The following is a 26,195-nucleotide window of genomic DNA, read 5'->3' as shown; positions in this document are numbered from 1 at the left end:
GTAAAAACTTATTTTGGTTCTTATTTAAAATTTATAATTCTTAGTTGCTAAGTATTTGATTTTTTTGTAAAACTATCTGAGTAAAACTATCTGGCACGTAACATTACATTTGGAGATGAGTATCATGATGAAAGAGGTAAATAGACAAAAAAGAAATGTAATTAGTTCAAATATAAAAATATGTAATTGATAATAAAATGAAGACTTTTCCATTCACTCACCTTCATGAATATTCCCTTCCTGGTCTCTCACCGCGTGCATGTTCCCTCTCATAGGGTCTCCCAAATCGGTGTCTTCGTTCAAGTTGACATCTGTCCACGACTCATCGTTGCTGGCTATCTGCTTATTGTCATCCAACATTATTTCACTCGACGTCTCCATGTCATTATTGGTCGTCTCTGTCGAGTTCAAATTCACAGAAGCCACGTCTTCGATCGAATCCACACTCTGGGAAATTCAGATAGAATTAGATAAGAGGTTCACTGAGCGACAGCTGCGGTTTCTAAGCTATAAATCATGGTTGAGGTTCTATCTAGATGGAGCTAACTCTTAAGGAATTCAAGTCCCTACGAACAGATTATTTGAATTCAATTTCTTAGATTTTCACGGCCGTTCAGATACACAATGACTTTTAATGGGTTATTGTACCATGTCTCTTAGGGAGACTGAAGAGTCGCCAAAATTGATTAGTAAAATAAGCGGTCTTACAAACATCCTGCCAATAAAGGCAGAGATGATGGGATACGATTAAAATCATCCTGGTACCCAATAATAAATTAATTATGGTAAAGCATAGTCTATGACTCAACACAGATATCATATTAATAAGCTGCATGTAACAACAACTGTGTACCATCAAAGGAGAGACAGAAACGAGTCTACCTTTTTTGCTGAGACCATCTTGTACTATATTAAGCTCTCAAGGACAAAAACTATTTTCGAGAGAGGAGTTACGGACTGGATTTTCCTTAGTGGGAAAGATTTGAGTGGGAAACTCCTTGATGATTTTCCGAATGTTTGAGTTTACCGTTTACCATATTGATGTGCCATATATTTGTTTTTTTATGTTTTATTATTAATCCTACATAATATTTGTGATGATATACTTATGTGCTATGTCAACTAATTGATCTGAGACTTGTCTCAAATAATGCGTAATAAACTGCCTTTCAGTAAATAAAGAAATAAATAAAAATTTGTGCCACTGAAAGTATGACTTGAATGAGCGTACTTATTTTACAAATACAGGTGTTTTTAGAGGGTAACTCAAAAATGCTGATTTTGAGGTTACCTACTTGTAATAACCCCACGATATTATAAAACAAATGGTTTGTAGGTGTGATATTGTGGATCAAACAAACTCACGAACTCTTGTGATTCAGTGCAAGTGTATGTGTGTTATCGGTCAGTACAAGATCTTCCTATTTTAAGGCTATGTTTATGTACACATGTCAAATTTTACGTGGTGTGAGTGACATGGCTGTTTATTAATATGAAATAAAATTGATTACGATTCCGTTTAAATCAGAATTACAATATGCTCTAAATTATAATGATGAATTTTGATCAAATCATGAAAATAAACAGTCAATATAACAAACAATTATTCGTTTTTTGTAAAAACAATTCAAGGTGAGTTTTTACAAATGGGATGTCAAGAACAATTATTCCGGATTGCGATTTTCAAACTTAGATTTTGAAATCTCTTGGCTTATAACATTCTCAGTCAAATAGATGATGTTGGAATTAAACCCGTTGAAAGATTATCCAGATTTGAGATTAGTGAGTTGAAGTTATTTAGAATTGTAGTCATGACCATAAAATCTAATTATTACTACGACTATAGTTCTTAAAAAAAAGCTTGATTAGAATGACAGCAGTCAAACTAATTTCATTAGTGATGGGAAATTACTGATCACTGATCAAATCGATTTTATCAGTTACTTCATGCAATCATAAAACTCTGTTTCTGAAAATTGATATAAAAAACGCAAAAACAAGCCTATTATAGTGTGTTTAACACAATTATCCGCCAAAAAATAAGACTTTTATACTTTTTTCATGAACAACATCATATGAACTATTTTTTTATTCGATCTATTTACATTGATCAATTTGTCCCATCTCTAACGTTTTTGCAAAATGACCTTGTAAGAACGTCGTTAATAATTAGGTTTATTTTAGTTTTAAAGCTGGTTATATATATTAATGTTGATTTATATGTCAATCATTGTATTAAAAAAAAAAATTGGTACTCTGTTAGCCAGTCTTGCGTTCCGTGCATAAATGTAGTAACATACTAACTAATCATAAAAATTTCAATGTCTGTATATCTTGAAATTTATCCAACTATCTGTATAGAGTTAACAGATCAATCATCAGTAATATTGCTTCTGTTGAAACGATGCAAAGTGATGTTTCTAATATGATTCTAATTTTTTGAAATGGGGGTCAGCGCTATACAAGATCCTGACGTCACTGCGATCTATGAAAATCTATTGTGACGGGTCCCCGTGAATAGTTATCTTCTTTTAAGCCCAGGTCCTTCAAGAGCCTGTCCACTGTGTGGACGGCGAGAGTTCTCATTTTGCCAAATCTTCCTTTTCAAGCCCGGATCCATAAAGTATCAGGCTATTAGGTCGAGGGCGAGCTCTTTAACATACTCAGGTTGAACCAGTGGGCCCCCGAGGATGCGGCTTCTTTTGTGCTATAAAGCATCACATTCACATAGAAGGTGTTTCCTCATCTGCACTGCAGAACGTACATCTAGAAGTTTTAGAAAGGTTCATTCTAGCAAGGCGTTTATTTGATCTGTAGTGCCTTTAACCCTCACTCAATTTCGTCCGAGTTTTAATTAGGTGGAAAGCAAACTCTGATCCATAAAGAAAGGTTGAAGTGCGAAGGTTTTCACAGTCACTGTTATCAATATGTTTCTTTTTTGGGTGATGCCGTGTGTGTTGGATTTGTTCCGACGTTTCAGCTACTATTGCAGGAGCCATCTTCAGGGTAAACTGAGTATTAATAGAAAAAAATTATGTGTTTAAGTACTAGTAATTTGTACCGTGTCGCAGTCGGCAGTAGGCACATTTCTATTCATTTTTGTAGTATGTAGTGCTGGGAACCATGTTGAGTTTAATTTAAGCCCGTCGTCTTTGTTTATGTTATTTGGGTGTCTGTGTATTTCAATTGCCTCTTTTATTATTCGTGCACTGTAATTACTGAGTTTGTGCTAAATTTTCGGTTCAAATGCGAAAAAATGTCCGGTGTATAAAGTGTTCTGCTATTGCAGATTTGTCAGGATGCCCAAGTTTACACGCTCTTTTGTGTTCGTCAATCTTTTTCTTTGCTGTGCGCCCTGTTTATCCTATGTACGCTTTATCACATCCTTGGCAACAGCTTCCGTTTCCAGGGGATTCATATTTTTTGGGCTCAATAAATGGTTCTTTATTTTTCCAACAGTCCCTATAGTGCTATTTATTTAGGATTTTATATTATTTAACTAAATATATTTTTTAAATACATCAAATATACAAATTGTGCTGTGACTATCTTTTGAGTAAGATCATTCAATCCATTGACAAACAAGCATTTTTTTATTGGACGCAAATGTGATTATTCGGAATAATTATTCTTGCGATCCCTCCAGTGAAAACTTTACCTTACAAAACCAAATAGCAATTGTAAATCATAAAAAAGCATGCATCAATCGTTTGTCATATCCTACAATATTTTGTGTACGTAATATTTCTACAAGAAGCACTAAATTGAGCAATTTTGCGTGTAATCTTGCGTACTCTGTGTCACTCAATAACGAATACATGTGCAAAAAATAAATTAGTATTATACAAACCAAGATTAAACATTTTAATGATGGTCTCATTACTTGCGTTTTTGTAGTTGGCTGGAGAAAAAATGTCAAGCTGTGAGTAAGTGTGTGTATGCAACAATATATTGGTTCGATAGTGGATTGAAAATTTTCCGGAACAACGGAGAAAATAAATGTAAAAAAAAACAAAAATGCATCTTTTTCTAAATATTTTGCGTCGAAGCTCAACGCCGTTTGTATATATATATAGTTGGATAATTTATAAGGCGCCATTTTTGTGAAAATCACCTCAAGGGCGCTGTACAATTTATAAATATCCCAGTACGTCTTGCAGCTACAGAGCGCATGGACGGTTGGAATTCTAGTTCCTCGTTTTCAATTAAGATCAATCAAAAATTATAACAGATAGGAGCTAGATTACAGGACGTCTTGCAACTACAGAGCGCATAGACAGTTAGAAATTTAGCCCCCATTTACACATTTTAAAAATTGACAAATAAATTTAGTGTATTAATGATACTAAAAAAAAAAAATAATAATATGAATAATAAAAAGGAGTAAGATTACAACACGTCTTGCAGCTACTAAGCGCATAGACGATTAGAATTCTAGACCCCATTTACAAAATTTAGGTATTTTAGAGTTGATATATGAAAGCTAGATAACCAATCATCGTGCAGCTTCAAAGCGCATGGACGAGTGAAATTCTAGCAAAGTTAAAATGATATCAATAAATTTACAAAATTAAACATAAAATGATTCCTTAGACATCGGCAACTGAGCTGTTTTATCTTCCCGCCCCAGGACAAACCTGCTGATGGTAATACCAGTAGGAAGAGCGAAGTCTTTCATAATACATCCATCATGCCATTTCACCACAGGAGTAGGCAGAGAGGATGGAAAACCATACCACTCTGTATTTACAAGCAGACCTAGTTTATTTAGATTCATACATCTTCTCATGCGCGTGCGCCGATTGTTGTTGTTGTTTTGACATAAACATCTTCAAGAATCTGTTGGATTTGATCATACCATGTCTTTCTCGATCTACCTCGATTTCCCCATCCATCAACATTCGCATCATAATTTTTTTTTGTGGTTTTTTTCGCTGTCCATTCACTCTACATGTTCAAACCAACGCAGAACTCCTTTCTTGAACTCGACATTAATTTGTGCACCTATATAACATAGTTTTACCCTAAGAGTAATAATACGCCAAGCTACAGAGAAGCCTTATCGCTATGTTTCATAGAATGGAAGCGTTGTTGGTTAGCGACAACTTTACTCTGGGATCACAATTGCAACGGTGTGATCGCAGCAGATAACGAGAGGATGAAAGGCGATGGCGCCTTCAAACCAGAACCGACCAGCTAAGGGAAAGTAACCCCGATAGAAAAATCCACAAGAGAAGGCAACGGGAAACCATTCTGGTCATCTTTTCCCAGGAATAACTACGGCGAGTACATCCAATAAGCACTTGTCCTGGCTGCGAAATAGCGCAGGACCAAGATGCTTTCGCTATAGTGATCACCAATGCCGGAGGGACCTGATAAAGCACTGCAAGAATAAAAAGTTAAATCAATCGACTTAATTATTCAAAAGTCTTCTTCTATTGTATTTAGACTTATGTTAACTCATAGCCACACTAGAGTTACATTTAATACGTAAATACATTCCGGAAATATTTTAATCCACCTACGTGTATCAATTTGTGGAATATTTTTGTTGCTACTTACCGATGCAGAAAACCTTTGCACAAATACATTAACAATCCGTCATATTTTTAAAGTTAAATACAAAATTAAACAAAATATAATTATAATGATTATCCTAAATAGATAATATTGTAGAAATCGAATTCTTGATGAATTCAGGCATTATATAAACCTTTTTTTATTTATATCCCTACAGAGATGAGGTAGAATTTTTTCAAATTCAAGATTCAGGATTATGGATATTCGAGCGTTTACAGGGCTTATGACCTGTCTTTGGCTGGGTTAAGTGGCCACTTTATGTAGGTACTACCACATTCCCCATTACGCTTATTTAGCGAATATCCACACCAGGTAACATTTTTGGTTTTTGTATATATGCTACGAATCAAGAACCCATCCACAAGCGAGTTGGAAGCGCCATCTATGCATTGATATTGAAGTTAAGTATTTAATTAGCAGATTACTTTATTTATATAAACCTATTATACTGTCGATACAAAGACACGTAATAAATTCAGCTGTCTAACAATGAATCATTTTCAATAAATATTTTGAAGTTCCTTTTTCGACTTGCTCCAAATCACACCTTATAGTGCATAGGATACTGTAGCAATTGAAGAACCAATCACAAACCATAAAATCAGTTATAAATAGGGTATTTTCATGTTTTTATTTTATTATAACGTCGACATATGCATATTTTAATGACCTGAAATGTGAGACATTTCACACTCTATGGAACAAACGGCACATATTACGTTATCGTTCCATACTTGTAAATGATATTAATAAGATGATCTGATGTAAAAATGATGTGACTTCGACTGCGAACCATTTTCGGCGTGATCAAATTTAAAACCCGAAAATTATAAATGTTAACTAGAATAAGTTCTTGTTGTTTTCCGACAGAGGGTGTTATCTGAATACTACAGCCAACTTTATCGTGAAGCTCCACCATTAGGCTTGAAGTGACAGTATATTTCTGTACCTCAGAAGCAGACGGGTGTAAATCCAAATGTCAAATGTTCAACAATGGCTTAAAGAATCTACTTTCTCTAAGTGATTTCTAATAATTCAGAACATAAATTTGTATTTTCAGTATCTTAATACATTGGTTCTTTCATTATAAGACTTACATTTCTTAAAGATCAATGGACATGATCATAAACTAGATACGAAAATCGAAATGTCATTTCATCAAATTCTAGATTTGCATCCGTCTGCCTCTGAGGTACAGATTTTATTTGCAGAAATAAACAACATAACATATTTTTTTCATAGCACTAAAAATTTCGAATTTCGTGCCAAAAAGAGTATTTGCGGGGAATTTTACTGAGTTACTTTTTTTTATCCGCAGCTGAAATACATAGAATTCTTATGGAGACTTAGGTGACCATGCTCTGTCAGAAACAACCCACAGAGATTGGTTTCGATGCTTTAAAAATAATGATTTTAAAGTTGAAGATAAAGGACGCTGTTAACGAAAAGGCGGACTGTAAATGAAAAACGAATTTCATTCAGTTTTGTGATAGGGAAATATTTGAGAAAGGATAGGAACATGGAATGGATACCTACCTTTAATATGATCTGAATTTTCTTCAATTTCTGGCACTGGATGATAAAATGAACTTTAAAATGTGACAATGTTTTCAACGACGCGCGACGAATCCAACCACTTTTTATCCGATTTTATGTCAAGTCAAAAATGTTGTTTGGTTTTTGTTCTAAATCCGAATCTTCGAATTTTGAATTTCTTCTATCTTGATGTTAGGTAGGTACCATAAGGATGGGTCAAAGGAAGGATAGGAACCAAAGGTAATCGGCCAGGAATAGTATTGATAAATGCTGTTATTTACTTAACAGACGCTCTGGTGCACCGAAAAAGTTTGAAGACAAAGAATTTGAAGCATCACTCAATGAAGACCCACGTCAGACGCAAAATGAACTTGCAGAATCATCAGGAGTTGATTTCACAATAGTTGCCAAACGTTTAAAAGCATCAAGAATGATTCAAAAGCAAGGAAATTGGGTGCCATACAAATTGACGCCGAGAGACATCAAATGAAAAACAGTACGAACTTATTCAAGTTGAATACATTTTCAAAATTATTCCCGATTTGTCAAAATACCCTATTGTGATTGGCCATTGAATATATTATTGTAGCTTAAATGAATTGACCAAAACGATTTTTATAATTGAATGATAGATTACTAATCACTAAGCGTAATTTTTGACAGTTGCAAGACTAAAATAGATAAATTGTTTGTTTTTGGCGACATATTATGTATTTGCACTGCTGTGATTTCCCGTGTAACCAAACTAACCGCCTTTGGCAGAGAAGCGTGTGACCTAACCTTACTTACGGAACTAACCTTAGATTGGTTGACCTTGGTGTTGAGAGATGATTGGTATAATGGTTCTTCTCGCGTTCCCGCAGCGGCCACTTGGGTTATCTTCTTCTCTACCGCCGAATCCCCCTTCTTGACAGATGGACGTATAAACAAATAAACGGGAAAAATGATAATAAAAATCAAATCAGGAAGGTGGTAGAGATGGCGTACAAAGGTCAGGTTATATCATACTCAGAAGAGGAAAGGGAAGAAAGGGATAGAACACAAATGCGAGATCTTTACCGTAGGACGCACAGTCAAAACAAAAGAAGACAGGAATTCAAAAGGTAACAAAAAATTGAACAAATCAGATGGAAAGTCATTCAGAAAACACTCACAGTTAAAGCGCCAGGGTTCAATTATCTACACGAAATCTTAAAATCTAAGAATATCAGCGGGACAAAAAATGTAATAGAAATAACAATACCAAAATAAACCTGACGACATTAAAACAATTGATCAACAGAGGTAACAACAGGTTTACAAATACCATGCACACGAAATAAGCTCCAATAGCATTCCAAGAAGTATGGATCAAAGATCTAAATGTGTCTTAAAATAAGCAACCGTTTTACTTGGTCACAAGAAGAAATGAAAAAATAGAAGAGACAGACTTAAGCAACGGCCAAAAAGTTAGAAACGCTATCAAGAAACTAAGAGTATGAAAAAATCATTTAGTATAAAGACAAAAGTATGTGTAAAGATGAAACTATACTTGATTAACCTTCCTTTTTTAACATTTACGAGATGTATTGGGTTGATTCATAAATAAGTTCAGTTCCACAGAGCAAACTATTTCTGATAATGAATGATTTGGTACACAGAATCCTGTAGTACAGTTTCTTTGTATGTTGAGGATATTTATATGATACAGGTAAACGTCGTCATTACGCCAGTTGGTGTCGGCGTGGGATTCCCCGGCTCGGCCGACACCAGACGACAGTAGGCACCGCGATTCTAATAGCAGACACACTTTTACACGTTGCTTTATTCTATTACCGTGTACGCGAGCAGCCTACTGTGTGTATGAAATTGTTTCCGAGTTAGTTTTTGTTTTGTTTTTAGGGAAAAAAAAAGTATTATTAAAAGTTTTATTTTATTATAATTAAACTTAAAAGAATTTGAAAATATTTGTGGTTTATGCAAAATATTCTGCAAAAAAGGAAGCAACAATCAAAGCAAATGAAATGAGATGCTTTTTTAAAAAGTGTGAAAATTTAATTTAGTACCGACGAACTGGCTAGTTACTATTTATTATAAAAAAATAATTATTTATATCAAGAGATTATTATTTATTTTGTAAACGAATTTTAACTGTACTTATTCTATACATTTATAATTTATTTTGAATAAATATAGGATATACAGTACAATGTATACTATTATTGTTTTGCCCTTGTTTGTCTTTGCTAAATAGTTTTATGTTCTTTTTGTTCAGTTTCTTGCATTTATGTTTCTTCATGTAACTGTTGTAATTGGCTTAGGCCGTATATATAATAAATAAATAAATAAATATGTATTAAAGAAACGTGTTAGATTGTTAGAATTTTGACACGGAACGTAACCTCATATCTTCCATTATATTTGTGTTCATTTTAAGCCGGTGTCTCTAGGAACGAAACCCTGGTGTAAAATGACGTTTACCTGTACTTATATTGATCATAAAAATCCACCATCTTGACTTCCTAACTATTTGACAAACGAAGAAAACCATGTAAATTGTAGGTTATCAACACAATTTTTCTTAATATTTCACAGGATATGGAAAAGATTGAAATGGTTTGATAATTTGCAAGACACGATGTACAAATGGTGGAATTTTCATTTGAAGCATTGAAATTTCAGATGGGCCAGTTCCATATGCAAATAACAAATGCCACTTTCAGTGATCGTCAATGTAACAAACCAAATTAAAAATGATCATACCAGATTGGCAATATCTACAAAACATTAACTATGACAGGCTTTTGCAAATCAAATTGACCAATTTAAGGGTTTAATTTGAACACAAAAACGTATTTGAAGCAAAACATCTTTGAGAACCAATTCAATACTAAGCTGTCAATGTGCTGATGTTAAAACCACAAAATTTTGAAACCTACAAAATGACGATGAGGAAATTCAACGTGAAATTTTGGAAATTTTAACTTTGAGAGGGATGGCTATGTGAAATAACATCATGATAATGCTGACCTTTATGGATGGTGAATCTTGGTCGTGGAGAACTGAAGAGTTGTTTTCGTCAACAACTATCACAGCGTATTCATCATCGTGGTTCGACCCTGAGAAAAACAATTGACAATCAGTAATAAAAAATGAGATGGAAGGATGACAAGCAAAAAATTATGTTGAAGGTTAAAGATCATTTTTATTTTTTATTTTTTTTATTGGAAGGCCTCGTAACTGACTATGGTCACATGCAGTCTAACCATTTCGCTATCAGCTAGAAGGAGAGTCATGTGCTTAAACATCACATGAAACGCAAGACTGGCCAACAGAGGGCACTGTCAAAATTTTATGAAACAGAGAACTAAAGACAGATTGCTCTTTTTTCCACGCTGTCCTATTCTAAATTTTTACCTGAGAGTAGCCATCAAGTCGAAAACGCTCACCCAGGATTTTGGTTCTATTTCACACAGAGAACTGTATTTTTCGTCCGTCTGGACACGGTAAAAATAATTTGAAAATTCTATGACATAATTTTTATTTATATTTTAATCTTTAAATTACAAAAATACTGGGTGTTTTGATAGCTTTTCCCAAATGATGAAACACATATTTTTTAGTTTTTCAAAATTTTCAAAATAAAATGAAAAAAACAGTAGAAAATTTGAGTGGGACATTTATGTCACATTGTGTTAAAATGCCTCAAAGTATTCTCAAGTGTCATAGAATTATGAAAAATGTTACAAATATATTTATACACTTTTTTATATATTTCAAATATGGGTCTCTGTTAGTTTCTCTAAGAGTATCTCAAATGAAACTAAAAACCTACATCATCATGTAATTATCTAATTATGAGAAAAATGACTTAAATTTCATTGAATGGTGCGTACCTGTCGTATAACATCGATTTAAAATAAACTTTGGTGTATATTTGGAATTTTGTAAGCACTGCAATAGTTTGTAAGAGAACTGTCACATAAAGGGTAAAACCTGAATACCCCAAGATATGTGATTTGATGCTCAAGGAATAAAATGCGTGATTTTTTGCAAGGTAACAATACACTATTTTGACAGGTAGAATGAAAATTAAGCCTCAGTAGATGAAAAAACGATAAATACTTTCAGAACAGCTAAAACTAATTAACATTTAATGATGTAATAACTTATATTTACATATAAGTTATAAATTTAAAAATACTTGGTACACTTCCACTTATTTATTTTGACCAATTAGCGCTTTCACCCTCTAATGGGCATCTTCTGACGGGTCAGACTGGTCTGAAGATGCTCATTAGAGGGAGAAAGCACTAATTGGTCAAAATAAATGAGTGGAAGTGTACCGAGTATTTTTAAATTAATAACTTATATGTAAATATAAGTTATTACATCATTACAATGGAATTCCATCAAGAATTGTCAATAAATAATTTAAATGAAATAATTAACATTTCACAAAAATAGTATTTATAGAAAACATATTTTAAAAAAAACATTTAACAATAACTAAGCAAAGAGTGGTGTAATGGTCAGCGCATTTGCCTACTACGCAAGAGATCTCGGGTTCGATTACCGACATGGTTGATAAGAAATATTATTAAAAATTATGTTTTTACACTAGAAAATTTCATAGTCCCTGGACTGGTACCTGAAGCATAAACTGATCATCTTACCTTCATGTAAAAAAATGATCAAGATACGCTGCGATTGGTGTACCAATGCAGTGCCCTATGCACCATTAGGTGCGGAAAGGGAATGGTGATGATGACGATGAAGCAAAGAGTAATTTTAAATACCTAAGTGTTAATGATTAAATTAAAAAATACATTATTGCCCGAATACATGGTTTGTGACGTTCAGCGTAGTGATGAAATTCATCGCTATGCTAGGAGGGAAGGTGAAAGTTTCAGACTCCCCAAAACAAGAATTTATTTATTTGATACTCTATATACATATACAATATATATACATGTAAGGGCGGGCATATTGCCTTAAGGCAATTTCTTCCTACCTACCCAAACCGTTCAGTTTGAGAAAATTATCAATACATGGACATATTGAATCTTACAATTTTATACAAAAATTAAAAACAAAGATTAACAAAATAAAAAAATTAACAAGAGAGGAGAGAGGATGGGAAGGAAAGAAGAAGGATAAAGGAACAATTTAAATATTAAGATAGTGACATTTCAATCTTGACTTAAATGTAAGTAAAGAAAGGGCGGGCGTCTCTAACATTAGTGGGTAGATTATTCCACAATCGAGCGGCTACTACTGTGAAAGAGGAGGCAAGAAAATTAGAGCGATGACAGGGTATTAAAAGTGTTCTCTCGTTACTAGAACGAAGAGATAGTCCGTGTTGTGAAAGAGGTTGGATGAGCTCTCTCAGATAAACAGGCGAAGTGGGATTATTTAAAATATTGTGAAGAAGTGATAGAATGTGAATATTTCTTCTATGCCTGATACTGAGCCGGAGTAGTTGCGTGCGATACTCGGTTATGTGGTCAAATTTGCGAAGATCAAAGAATCCAGGCAACTAAAAAAAATCTGTATCATAAAGGGCTTAAGATGTTTAATGAGTTGTCAAAAGAGATTAGGGATGTTGGGTCTATAGCATCGTTTCGGGGGATGGCGATGACTTTTGTTAAAAACAAACATCCATATAGGTAGAGTGTCATCGGAAAGTGTCTGGATTTTATAACAATGTTTTGTCTTTGAAATTATTTATATATATATTTTGTTTCTTAGTTAAGGTATAACTAGATGTTCAAATTTTATTTGTACAATAATCTAAAATAAATACAATACAATACAAAACTGAAATAATCAGGTCTTTAATCCACGATAAAAATATTTTTTTCTATCACATGCAAACACCAAAATTGTAGGTAAGTAACGGTGTAGGATCATTGGAATATTAATACACATAGACATGCCCTGAGCCCTCAAAAATGACGACACTTAACTCATGCCGAAACGCTCAGTCATGCCCAATGCGTATTTAGTCGTTCTTCGACCTCCAGTCAGGAAATAAATACCTGCATAAGTATTATTTTTACTAACACATCTCTGAGAGTGACACTTGTAATATCACCTAATTATAATAAAAAGACACGTTACTCGCTTACTAACTGCATTTCATACATGACTGCATTTTTAAGCGTAGCATCACGTCTGATTACGACAAAAGTCTGTAAGAGAATGAAGGCAAGAAATTAAACTACTGCTTGCAACGTGTCTATCTATTACGGGTCATTACAAATCATGGAGTTCATTCAAATTCTAAAGAAATAAATTTTACTAGAACAACAGTACAGTTAACATCAAAGAATTATAATAGTCTAGAAACCGCACACGTGCATCAAACAGAAGGCAGTAAACCATTCTCTAGGGGGCGTATAGCAGACTTTTGGACACAGTACGATGTATATTATCTTGGTTCTACGTGCTTTCTGGTATATTATAATTCTATGATTAACATAATAGTCTATGGATAAAAATCACATTAAAACAATATTTAAGTGGATACCCATAAAAAAGGAATATAAAATATCATTTTTTAATGTACCGTATCAATATCCTCTATGCAACCGAAATAAATCATTAGCCACAAATTCAAAATTTTACAGGAGGGCAAAAAACAACATAAATAACTTTATGAATAATTGTATTTTTAATGTCCGTTTTTGAAAACGTAAATACTCCATAATCTCGCGAGGAGGCTACAGTGCAAATCTAAGACAGGTATTATAGGGTATTTTTAAGTAATGCATTTTCTACTTACACATGCATTTGCTAATTACATTTGAAATGTGATCCCATCCTGTTTCTTTAAGATCCCAGCAATATTTCTACACTTTAAAACGACACAACACGGCATAGTTGAATTCAAATCGGGAGTTGCGTACTGAGCGACGTCTACAAAGAAACTAATGGGTCAAAAAGTAAAACAACTATTTTGAGAGTTGTTTAGTCGCCTTCTGTTTGATGCGCGTATGCGGTTTCTGAAATATTCTTAATTCTATGCTTATGACATTATTACGGTTGCATTGAAATATTACTGTTTCATTTTCAGATGAATTTTGTAAATGAAAAGACAGCATAAAAAATAACCTCAAAACCGAACTAGGGCAAGGTTTCACTGCCATCTATTGACAACAACACAAAGCTTTTCACCATCCTCAAACTATATGTAAAATGGGTTGGTCATACGTGGATACAAAGAATTTGTGTGATTAGATCATTTTACACATGCTTAAGGGGTAAGGCCACTCTGGAATTTTCAAAATAGTTTTTTTTTGGCTTCAACAATACCGTAGGATGTTAGAAATAAAGTACAGTAGGTTTTACAGATGGGACAAGATTTATACTCTTTTTTCTGAATTTTTGGTATACCCCACACAACAAAAACTTTAAATGCATTTATTTCAAAACTTATTGTACTGTCCGGACACATAACTTCAATAGATCTTAATCGATTTACTTTACAGTTTCTGTAAATTTAAAATTACACAAAGATTTTACAATGCGTTGCATGTTTTTTTTTATCATAATTTTTTATGTCAAATACAGAGTTTTGACTTAGAATGAATGCCATTTTTACAATACTAGTCATTTGAAATTTTTCAAAGAGACGGTTTTGTTTACTGTAATCTGTGACATAACCGTTATTTTTTCAAATGTCCTCTTTATGTAATGAGTAATAAACTCCTTTTAAATTACATTTCGTAGTTTTTGATTGTTGTTTTCCCAAAAATCATATTTTCTGAGCCGCTAGAGTGGTATTACCTCTTAAATCACAGAACTCCGTAGATAGAGATTTCTTTACCTGAGTTACTATGGTGATAATTCCCATGCCTCGGGTACTGCGAGTTATTATTCATATTATTGCTATAGTTGGAGTGGTTATGGTGATTGGCCATTTTGTAATGTTGGTGTTGTGTCCCGGAGTTAGCGTACGTTCCCCTGTGGTGGTGCGTGTGTTTGGCCGTCTCGGCGATGTTGGGGGAGTTGTGGTTGGACGGGTATTGCGTGTTCTGTGTGGCGTTGGGGTGCGACCCCGGGAGGAACTGCGGGTATACGTGGTGCGACCACTGCGGAAACAATGGCCTAGAGCTCGCTGTGTGCAAATGTGTCGTGTGATTTTAGCGTAATTTACCAGATAATAAAACCATGAAGCCGCGTGAAAAAAGGGGAAAAATAACAATTAGATTTACAGCAGAAGCATACAATATTCAGGTATTTAACAAAAATAAACCCACGATTAAAGAAATTCCATTACACTTATCCCTCGATAGACACAGATAAAAGAAATATTCTTTGACACATCAGTCTGTTTTGTTTTGTTCAATGTTGAAAGTCGGTGATTCATAAGGTCTAACTTAGCCCCTTGTACAGCCGCAACTCTTTTAACCTGCAAAGAGTTCAGCGGAAGTTTTTACGCTACATACAGTTCAAAAAGAGTAAACCTGCAGATGAAATTTGCTACCAAACTTTGATGTTTGAGTTGACGTTACCATTGCTATCCACCCGAAGGACAATCGCTGAACTCACTCTAATGCACAAAGTGATATGCTCCCAAATAGATTGCTCAAAATTACTACCCCTGATAAACTTTCGTGTACCCACAATAACCACCAGACTCCGACACATGTTCCAGTGTGAATACAATAGGACAAACTTCACCCACCATTCACAGAACTGCTCATAATTATGCTGAGCTGTTGGACATGCTCCACACCACTCCTGCTCCAATCAAATCGGCTATCCTATCCATCGAATGGCCATCCCCTCAATTCTCCTCTTTTTTATGTGTTTCTCTACTCATCTTCACTTTATTTCCCCTTTCTTTCTTCTTTCGTTCTTTTTTTTAAAAATGAATTACATGTTAAGTGTAATAGTTGTAATTTCATTCAATGTTATTTTCTATAATGCTTTATGTACTTTTAACTGTATATTGTAAGAGAAGTAAATGAATAAATATTATTTGTTATGTTTCAAATAATTCATTTATCTACATTATGAAGGCACAAGTCACAAAAAAAGTCCTGTGTTTAGTTGGAACCAACAGAGTACATGTAGTTGTCACAGTCAGTTCCAATAAACGGGTATAAAGAAGGTCTGGTCGTAAGTCGGCTTATAAAATCCTGTGCTTTATTATTGTTTAGCCGAGTTGAAGGTAGGAGAAGCCGGTCTAGAATCCCATCTATATGGACTGACCAAATAAAGGAGGCTACGGGGCTAAAATTTGATGTATCGGTTCGTCTGATCGTTTGTCACGGTGGACACGATTCTCAGCATTGAGGGACCGACTTGGAAGAAGAAGACAATTTTTTGAGATTGTCTTTGTTTTCTATGTTCTTGTTATAATTGTATTACCCCTTTTTGTAAGCATCTCAAACAGGCTTAAAAGATGCTCAGATCACTATCGCTACTGTTAGCACAGAGGGTCAATTTAAGTCGACGACTACCTGTTCTAATATAAAAAACATCTTATTAACAAACATAAATTATTACCCAGTAATTTGTTATCATATTTATGTCTGCTGTGACAATTTCCCTGTGTTAGAATCTCGTCCTAGAAGCTTTAAAGAGTTTTGTTGTCATTTTCAAAACTCACATGTAAATCGAGGGGTCAGTGTAATGAAGATCAATAATCATAAATTTTTAATAGTTTGTAATCTACCGATAAGAGAGATTTTATAAATTTAAATCACAGACTCAATTAAAAATTTTGCTGTATATTATACATTTTTTTTCCAGGATCGTTTTTGAAATTAATAGAAAATACATAATCTCTAAATACGAGGTGGGTGATTGAGTTCTAAGCTTGGCTGTGTTAATATTTTGAAGTATTAAAATAACAAAATGAATCCAACAATACAGGTAATTAATGTTGAAAATAACTGGTGAGAAAATGGGAAAAGTGCAGCTAAGTGCATCGATTACGTAAGTTTAAAACATTCATGAGCAAAAAACACAATCATGCTAAGTTACTCTGACATACAGTAAATTCAGAATAAAATTCTAAGTGTCAAAATCATTCAACATGGCTAACACATATTAAGATATAACATTATTACTGTAAATCTTTTAGTGAACTTTTTTAGGAAGTTTATGATTAATATTTTAGTGGGCTCATGAGAAATGGTGATAAATGTCTTAAAACTTTATATTTGTTAAATTAATTAAATTTAATTATAGTAAACTACATACACATTGTATTTTAAAAGTGTTTCATTAATTGTAATGCATCAAACAGACAATCTAATAACTAAATTTGAAATGGAATCTACATATTTTTTTTGTTGTTAGATTTTTTATTAGAAAATTGTAACAGCTAATTAAAATTAAGTTTGATTAACCTCTAAGTGAATATGGCTGTACCAAGTAAGTCACAAATAATTTACGCATAAAGGAGTACGGCGTTGCTTGTCAAAAATCTTCCATTTAATTATTTGTAAAAAAAGACACGACAACGCCATCTATGGATGACTGGTGTAAATATTTTTAAGAAAAATGAAGATTTAAATTTTTAACAGCGAACACTTTTCTATCTCAAAAAATTACTCTCTTAGAGGTTAATTAAAATTAAGGAACGCGAGGATTTCTTCAGTTTCATGTGATTTATTTACCAAACACTACCCACATGGCAAAATGCATGTGATTTTAGGTTCGAATAATCAGAACAATTGTGTAATTTGCCCATTAATGTTACCATTATTTTTAATACTTCTTAAAATCTTAACACAAAGTACGCCCTGCCCGTCCGTCAAACGGAACGCGGAATTCGCGAGTTCGAATTTGAAGTTTACCTTGGCCGTCGTGTTTGGCGTGATGTGATTGGCTGTGCTCGCGGCGGGGCTGGACGGCAGGGGAGGGCGGCAAGGCCGGCGGAGGGGGCTCCAGTATGTCTCGATATTTGGACACCATTAAGACAGAAATGAAATACACGATGGCGAGAGATAGGAACTGGGCTTGCTTCGTTTCCTCCTGAAAAATAACACGTGTAACATGATATAAATCATTATATTATACTCTTTCATACCGATAACCATAGAACTAACTATGGTTTTCATTCCCCTGTGCCCAGAATTCTCAGATCTGCCAACAAACGTACCAGTCTTGATTTCTTTGATGACAAGTTGTCTTCTTTCAAACAATCACTGAATCGAATTAAATTAAAAACACCTCTCTCCCGCTTCCACTCCCACCGAGTCTACTATATACCATTGTGTCTTTCTACTTTCCTTTATAATAATTTTCTATGTATAAATATGTCCTTAAAAATGCCCATTGGGCGTATATATAAATAAATAATATGTCAAACAAACAAAACATCACAACGGTTAACCATAAGGGTACGCAGAGAGGATAGAATGCCGCATCGCTCAATCACACATCTTCTCATGCACGCATGCCGATTATTCCGACTTTTGACATGTCTATCTTCAAGTATTAGTTGGATTTGGTCATGCCACATCTTTCTCGGCCTTCCTCTATTTCTGCATCTTTCAACATACGCACTGTAAATATTTTTGGTTGTTCTTTAGCTGTACATTTGCTCTACACGTCCAAACCAACGCCTTGCTCCTTTCTTGATTTTGTCGATAAAGCTTATATAAGCCTTACATAATGTACGGATCTCAACATTTGGGCATCGATCGTACGTAGTTTAATCGCGCATTCGCCTGAGACATCGCATTTTGACAGCATTCATCCTAATTTCATCCCTGTTTTACCAAGTCCACACTTCGCTTCCATGCATCAGAGTCGGCACCAGGACTCCATTGTGAACTGGTAATTTTGCCTCTATTTATAATAATGTAATGAATATATATTAGTAACGAATCCGATCCTCGGTGGTGCTGCATATATTGAAAATCAGCTAATAAATGGAGTCAATAAATAAGTGTCACACTCTATACCGATCAGAACAAACACCACTATTTCTTTGACAAGCTTATGTTTTTATTGTTCATGTGACAGTTGTCCTTTCGCTTCATAATTGTTTGCCTTACCCGATGGCAATAATCACAAGTTAAATTTTTAACAGCTTGCCCACCACATACCGCACACCGCATCTGAGGACATAAGTCTCCTTGGCGGTGCCCACATACACGGAGAATTTGCTCATTGTCAAACGAGAAAAGCTGTCCGAAGGAGCTCTCTGAAATCTGGTAGGCTTAGCATCTTTGTGCTGAAAGAAGGTAATCCAGAAGTACATAATATGTACTTCATTGGATTGAGAAGACAGGGAAGTGAATTCTTCACTGACTGGGATTAAATTTATTGCGCATGATCAATTCGCTGAAATGATTACAAAACTTTTTAAAAGCCTTGAAATTCTTTTTGGAAGCCACCAGATCTGTATGTCCGACAGGGCCATGGATAATAGCAAGAAGCTCCATTCGGTAATCATGTTAAATTTTTAACATCGAAGTGAGCGGGAATATGATAATGTCCATTGGGAGAACTGTCCATTGACGCATCACTTTCCTGGAAGATTGAAGTACATAATATGTACTTCATTGGATTGAGAAAAGAGGGAAGTGAATTCTTCAATGACTGGGATTAAATTGATTGCACATGATCAATTCGCCGAAATGATTACAAAACTTTTTAAAAGCCGTGAAATTCTTTTTGGAAGCCACCAGATCTGTATGTCCGACAGGACCTATAACAGGGCCATGGATAATACCAAGAAGCTCCATTCGGTAATCATATTAAATTTTTAACATCGAAGTGAGCGGGAATATGATGATGTCCATTGGGAGAACTGTCCGTTGACGCACCACTTTCCTGGAAGATTGGGGAGTATGAACAGGTATCACCGCCCATTCTCCGTCTCTATACATAACTGCAAAAAAAAAAAAAACTTACCACATCTCTGTATATAACTGCTCGTAATCTGTTGACATCCATATCTTGTAGAAGTCTTTCTGGGTCCTTCACTAAACTCGAACCGGTGGTTAGGCTCTCAACGACGCTCTGTAACAAATACATACATATGAGGATATTAGAAGCAAACTTATAAATCTTCACTAAAAACAGAAAATTAACTATACATAAAAACAATAGCGTAATTCAAAACCATCTCTTAATCTTGAAAAACAGATTTAAATTATACATACTACTTGACGCAGCAAAATTAGCAATCTCCATTGAGTTGGTGAAGCATAATTGAACGTAGTTATACGGAAAGCAGCCAGCCGAAGAAAAGTGAAACTGAGATAATAGCCATTTTGTGAAAAGAGTGAATTATAAAATCTACACAATAGTTGGAATGCTTTTGACTTTAACAAACGATAAACAATGAATACATAAGTTTTTTAAAAATATTACAAACAAGAATCTTATTGTGTATTTGACCAGTTTAAAGTACCATTAAAGTACCATAAGATTTTTCTAGTTTTGTGGGTGTTTTCCGCAAATTGAGAAATGCCGTTTTTGTGATCGACACATTTTTTTATGTATTTTTTTTAATTTTATTTAAATCTTAAAGTAGGGCACACATATCATACATATTGTTATGTGTGTTCTAATAATAACATTGAAAATATATTTAATTTATAAATTGTTTATCACATATGTCTTGACCATTATTTTAAATTTTGATATGTTTTTTTCTTCATAAATATTTTTTTCCATTTCGTAATACTTTTTAATTGCTTTAAATAAAATTGAATTTTGTGACTTTGCCTTTTTCCTAAATGGAAGTCTAATTTTGTTCTTTTCTCTAGTATTGTGATCGTGTTCATGCTGGTTCCGATCAATTTTTTTCCAAAATTCTGTTTTTTTATTAGAGTTTATAATTTTATGAACAAATATCATTGTATTGTAAAATATTCTTTGTTTATATGTTAATAATTTCATTTCATTTACCATCGACTTTACCCTCGTATATCTGTTTTTTTTCAAAATGATTCTTAAGGCTTTATTTTGTAATACAGTTAGTTTATCTATGTTTTCTTTGTTTGATAAAAATAAAATGCTACTACAGTAGTTAACGTGTGGTTCAATAATTTTTCCGGAGGTGATTAATAGAGTTTTTTAGATGAAAGCGGTCTGGCTGTTTTAAGCAGAACATAGAATCGTCCTTACTGCACCCGATAACATCAATATCTAATTTTTCCGAAATTGTGGACTGGTGGCTGCTTTCTGCATAGCTACGTTCAATTACAAATCTCAAAATCTTTTTTCAAAGTTTTTCACAAATATCTCAGTAACTTCTTCAATGGAGATTTCTAAGTTTGCTTTCAGTACCCTCATATTGCAGATATTAGATCTGTGCCCATATTACAAAGAAAAATTAACAGAGTTATCTTCAATTGTCTATAAAGTCAAACCGAATTTTCTGCATGAAAAATTGAATGGTCATAGAAAATCATTTTTAAAAGATGTTCAGTTACAGGTTACCGATGAAGACATTTATAATTTTCAAACAAATGTGTGTATTTACTTGTGTAGTTCGAGTAACAATATTGAATTAATTCCATATATTAAAGGTGGAAACCGTGGTGTAGGGTTAAGATGGTTTCCCAACTAACAGGAGTTTTCCACGATAATTTATTATTTATTACAATATTTGAGTTTGTCCAAATGTTCGTAGACAAAAGACTGGATTTCACCCCCTCGGGAGTCATTAAGATTAACAAATTACAACAGGTATGGAGAATACCTCCCTTATTTAAGGTATTCTCCATCCCTGTTGTAATTTGTTAATCTTAATGACTCCCGAGGGGGTGAAATCCTGTCTTTTGTCTATGTGCTGGGTTTTTGGATGTTAAAATACAGTATACATTTTGTATTGAGAAAGAAGCTGCAATAATCGGGAACGGGCTATGCGCTGGGTGCGCATTTAGATGCTTACATTTATTTTTAGAGAAAGATATAATTAGTGAACTTCATTTAGAATAAATGAAGATTATTTTATTTATTCTCCTATGGTTAAAACAAAAATAAAACATTATTATTGATTGTTAAATATAAAGGTAAGCTGCGAATAATCAATTATATGGACGGTTCACCCCTGATTGATACATCATAAGTTTCTAAAACATTCAAGTTTGTAAGTGAAAATTCTTGATGGAAGTTCATTGTAATTTATTATATAAAATTGTTTTTCAGAAATCATTATTGACAAAACCACACTCACGAAGGATGGGACGCTAAAAATAAAATAAAATACTTCTCATTAAAATAGCATTATATCAACTCATTAGTTAACCCAAAGAATTTTTTTTGATAATGATCCTTAAGATAAAAATAACTTTATTTAATTTACTTACATATAACTTTGAATTATCTATCCTTACCTCTGTTTTGTATAAAAACATTTAACTCTTTAATAAAGATACCAGTCTCGAAGATGTCGCGAAAGCTATGAAACCGGTCACTGGATATTCCAAGTTTTTGGATTAAAGTATCACTCGTGTTTTATTTATATAATAAATTATAAGTTTCTATCAAGTCCCCTCTCTTCCATCGTTCTTCCAATGATGTAAGTCCTAGTGCTTTTAATCTACCATGGTAAGGCATCTTTTTGAGTAATTTGGGGATTTTCGTAGCACATTTTTGGACTTTTTTCCGATAGCTCGAAGTCTTTAGTAAATTCGGGACTCCATACTTGACATCCGTACTCCAATAAAGGTCTTACATAGGTCTTGTATGTTTTAAGAAATACCTCTGGAGTAATATTTTGGAAATATGATGATATGTACATTCATAACACTCGAGATATTAATTTAGTATACTTATGGATTGTAAGTGCATTATACTTTACCTTGGGAGAGCCAGATCTGTGGGTGCCGTTATGCGCCATGGACAGGCGAAGTCTCTCCTTGCATTCTAGACAATTTCTTACAGCACACGTGCAAACCTATGGAATGTACATGGTCACAACATCAATCAAACAAAAACGCATCAAACTGTGTCGTAAATGTGGAAGTAGATGGCGTGTCTTACTCGTTTACATTGTTAGATGATATTTGGAAAACATGTTTGCATTCACGTTGGATGGCTGAAATGAATTATTTTTAATGACACAATTTTAAAATGGTAAAATCTTATGATTTCCTTACTTTTTATCAGAGAGCCTTAATGCTATCAACCGGTTTTTGTTATAAAAAAATACAGGTCCCACAGTGATAACAATAATATAATGTAATTAACAATGCATATGTTACCGTCAAAAAGTTAAATCCGTTACTCAATTGGGCAATTAATTGCCAGCATTCAATTGAATGGCTAAGCTGTTCGCTGAATGAATTAAGATAGCTCAACATTTAATGTGTTGGCTGATTGAAAGCTGGCCTTTTGGATACAGCTGAACTAAAAACCATCGGGTTGGGTTAAATTTAATAATAAAACAATTATTATTGTAGTATTAAAATTAAAGAGGCTAAGTGACATTAAGCCCTTTCATTAGCTGCTCATGCGACGATGAAACTCCTCAAGATGTCCCTTATTTGTTGATGCATTGACCCTTTTTCAGGTTTCAGAGACAACAGCTGGAGGAGAGATGCAAAGCCTGGGTGAAGATCTATGCGACATCCCATCGGTGATGCTTAATAAAGAACTCACACGAGAGGCAGTATCATACATGGTCAAAATAGTGCAGGCAATTGGTAAAATAAACCAAAGTAGGGCACAAAATGCCGAACACTCTTCTAATGGAACGGAAAGCCAAACTGATTACTGTCAACAGGCCGGCTCCTGAAAAGTTTTAAGCGGTTTCCTCTCCACATGAGCAAATGTTGAGAAGTTCCTGATTGGTTCACTTTAGAATATTCTTCCTGTTCCCAACATTTTTAACTAAATTTAAAGTAATATTATTGCAGAAAAATCCACTAGTTAAAATATAAACCTTGTATATCACAAGCAAGGTAAAAAATAACGCAACTCCCACATAAAAAAATATTTAAAAACCCTTTCATTTACCACTGTTTTTGACATTTTGGCTAAGCAACCTAAGCTTTGAATTGAACGCCGGTAATTAATTTGATTGATTTAATTGAGTGGCTGATTAAACTTTATGACGGCGACATATTTATATTATATTATTTTTGTAATAATAGAAATTTGCTGAAACTAAAATTACAGGTGAACACATACTTGAAATAATTCATGTATATGTGTAAGGCCAAGATAAATCAACTTTGAATTTTCACTTATTTAACTTTTAGAAAAAAAAATTACAAGTAAGACATGCCAATATTTTTCACATATAAAATATATACAATTCAAATCAATATTTGCATAATAATAATATAAACAAAGTAAAAGGATTTTGTGCCTTTTCACATCTTAATTTATACAGATTCATCTAAAGACTAAACAATCTTAATCCCAGATTTACTGATTTTTTCGTTACATCATAAGAGTATTACAGAAAAAAGGCCCCTGATTAGAAATATAATGAACAATTAATAAATTTTCATCGCCGTTGCAAAAATTTCAATAATTTAAATCAATTATCATTATTTTATTAATTTTAAGCGAGTAGCTTAAAGCTGATAGGCTTATATCTATTTTAACGAAAGTTGATTGTTGGCGCACTTTAACTTTTCCGAAACAAATCGAGTCCATTTTTTAACCCATTGAGATAAGCTCATGTGGCAGCTTATTCCAACCATCAACAACCCTATTGCTCGGGAAATGCTTCCATGGATTTAGATTGAATCTCGTTTTCTCCAGCCTGAGACTGTTGCCTCGAAGACAAGCATCTTGTTTAAGCTTGTACATGGGATCCAAATCCAAATCAATTATATCTAATTTAATTCCGCGAGCATACAATGGTTGCAAGTCCAGAGTACTTTATAAAAAAAACTGCCTAGACTCAGTTGCATTTTCATTTTCCTATCTGTGCCTAGTCATCTTAAGGGCTCTGTTTTGGTACTATAAAGCAGTGTAGTTTCAGACCCAATCTAAGAACGATGAAATATTGCAGTGAAAATCACCTTTTTGAATAGACATTCTATATCGACCTTGCCGGGTATCAAACCACAGGCAAGATTAGCAAACGCTAACCAGTACCGCATGAGACTAGCCATTGAGTTAACACATTAGTCCGAAATTTTGGTCTCATTTCTTTAACAGAAATGCTAACAGTTGCATTTAAGTCAATACCAAATCAAAAAAATTAGACATAAGTAAAATTTAGCGTATTATTTACATGGAAAATTGTAGAATACATATTTAAAAGTGAAGGTGTGTTTAAATAGTGTGCTGTGCGTCAGCTGAAGCTTTTAAAATCAAAACCAGTCCCCATTTACCAGAACAGCAGGAGTTTCAGTGGAGTAAAACATGCGGGGTGCAAAGCAAAAGGTCTTACCAAATCTGAGGCACTGTCGGAGAATACCACCACTAGACATGTTCTTTTCTGCTTCCAGCTCCCCGAAGTTCAGAGAACTGGCAAATATTAAGACGTCGGCCATGCTGACAAGGCGTTGTAGAAACGTGACGGCAATTTCGATGGGCATTCCTTGTGTGGGTTCGATTACATCCAGTTCATTCTAAAATTGAAATTTGCACATTTTGATGCGTTTTGATAATGCAGTTATTTTGTTAATCTTTAAATTTTTCTGAAATGGTGATTTCTTTCAAACAAACACAAAAAAATGCTATTTTTTTTTTTGTTTCAATGTGTATTCGAAAAGAAAAACAAAAACAGTTAGGTAAGATAGAACGAGCAAAATTTGTATATTATTTAATTTGTAATTTGAGTATTATTCAATTAAAATCTATAACCTACTTCCACTATCTATCAAAACAATTAGTAACAAGAAAATGTTCAAAAAGGCTATAAAAAAATGGATAGTGGGGCTAGGTAGGAGTAAAATGGATTGTCTCATTCACCAAAACCAATACTGAATCAACTGCTCCAAAAGTGTATAGCTTATGTTAGGTTTTTGTTCTTTCATTGTGCGTTTGTAATATAAATAATATAGATGTAAAAAAATTAATTGTAAACATAAATACGGACTGTTTAAAACTGTCTAAATATTTTGTTAATTATTTCTGTTTATTAAGTTAGTTTTCTTTGTTTATTCTCAAACGTAAAAATATTTTTTTAAAAAAGTAAATTGTTAAGTGTA

At 33.7% G+C, this 26,195-nt stretch overlaps 1 protein-coding gene across 1 annotated transcript in view; it reads right to left on the bottom strand.

The window, feature by feature from the left end:
• LOC148272995 (neurobeachin-like) overlaps nucleotides 1-25,613 on the bottom strand; it is a gene marked incomplete at its 3' end in the record, with an annotated part of 32,725 nt that extends 7,112 nt beyond the window's left edge. The window contains exons 1-7 of the mRNA XM_088239285.1: nucleotides 25,433-25,613; nucleotides 22,883-22,978; nucleotides 19,981-20,088; nucleotides 17,913-18,090; nucleotides 10,126-10,214; nucleotides 7,915-8,022; nucleotides 222-447 (exon numbers count right to left, since the gene is read on the bottom strand). Of these exons, the coding sequence (XP_088095411.1) occupies nucleotides 222-447; nucleotides 7,915-8,022; nucleotides 10,126-10,214; nucleotides 17,913-18,090; nucleotides 19,981-20,088; nucleotides 22,883-22,921 (748 nt within the window). The remainder of the gene's footprint in view (nucleotides 1-221; nucleotides 448-7,914; nucleotides 8,023-10,125; nucleotides 10,215-17,912; nucleotides 18,091-19,980; nucleotides 20,089-22,882; nucleotides 22,979-25,432) is intronic.
• Nucleotides 25,614-26,195: the final 582 nt, after the last annotated feature.

The sequence above is a fragment of the Micrasema longulum genome, unplaced genomic scaffold, assembly GCF_059751315.1.
Source record: "Micrasema longulum isolate JH-2025_06_02 unplaced genomic scaffold, ASM5975131v1 h1tg002114l, whole genome shotgun sequence".
Taxonomy (NCBI): domain Eukaryota; kingdom Metazoa; phylum Arthropoda; class Insecta; order Trichoptera; family Brachycentridae; genus Micrasema; species Micrasema longulum.
The sequence above is the reverse complement of the archived record's forward strand: the minus strand, read 5'-3'. Positions and strand labels throughout refer to the sequence as shown.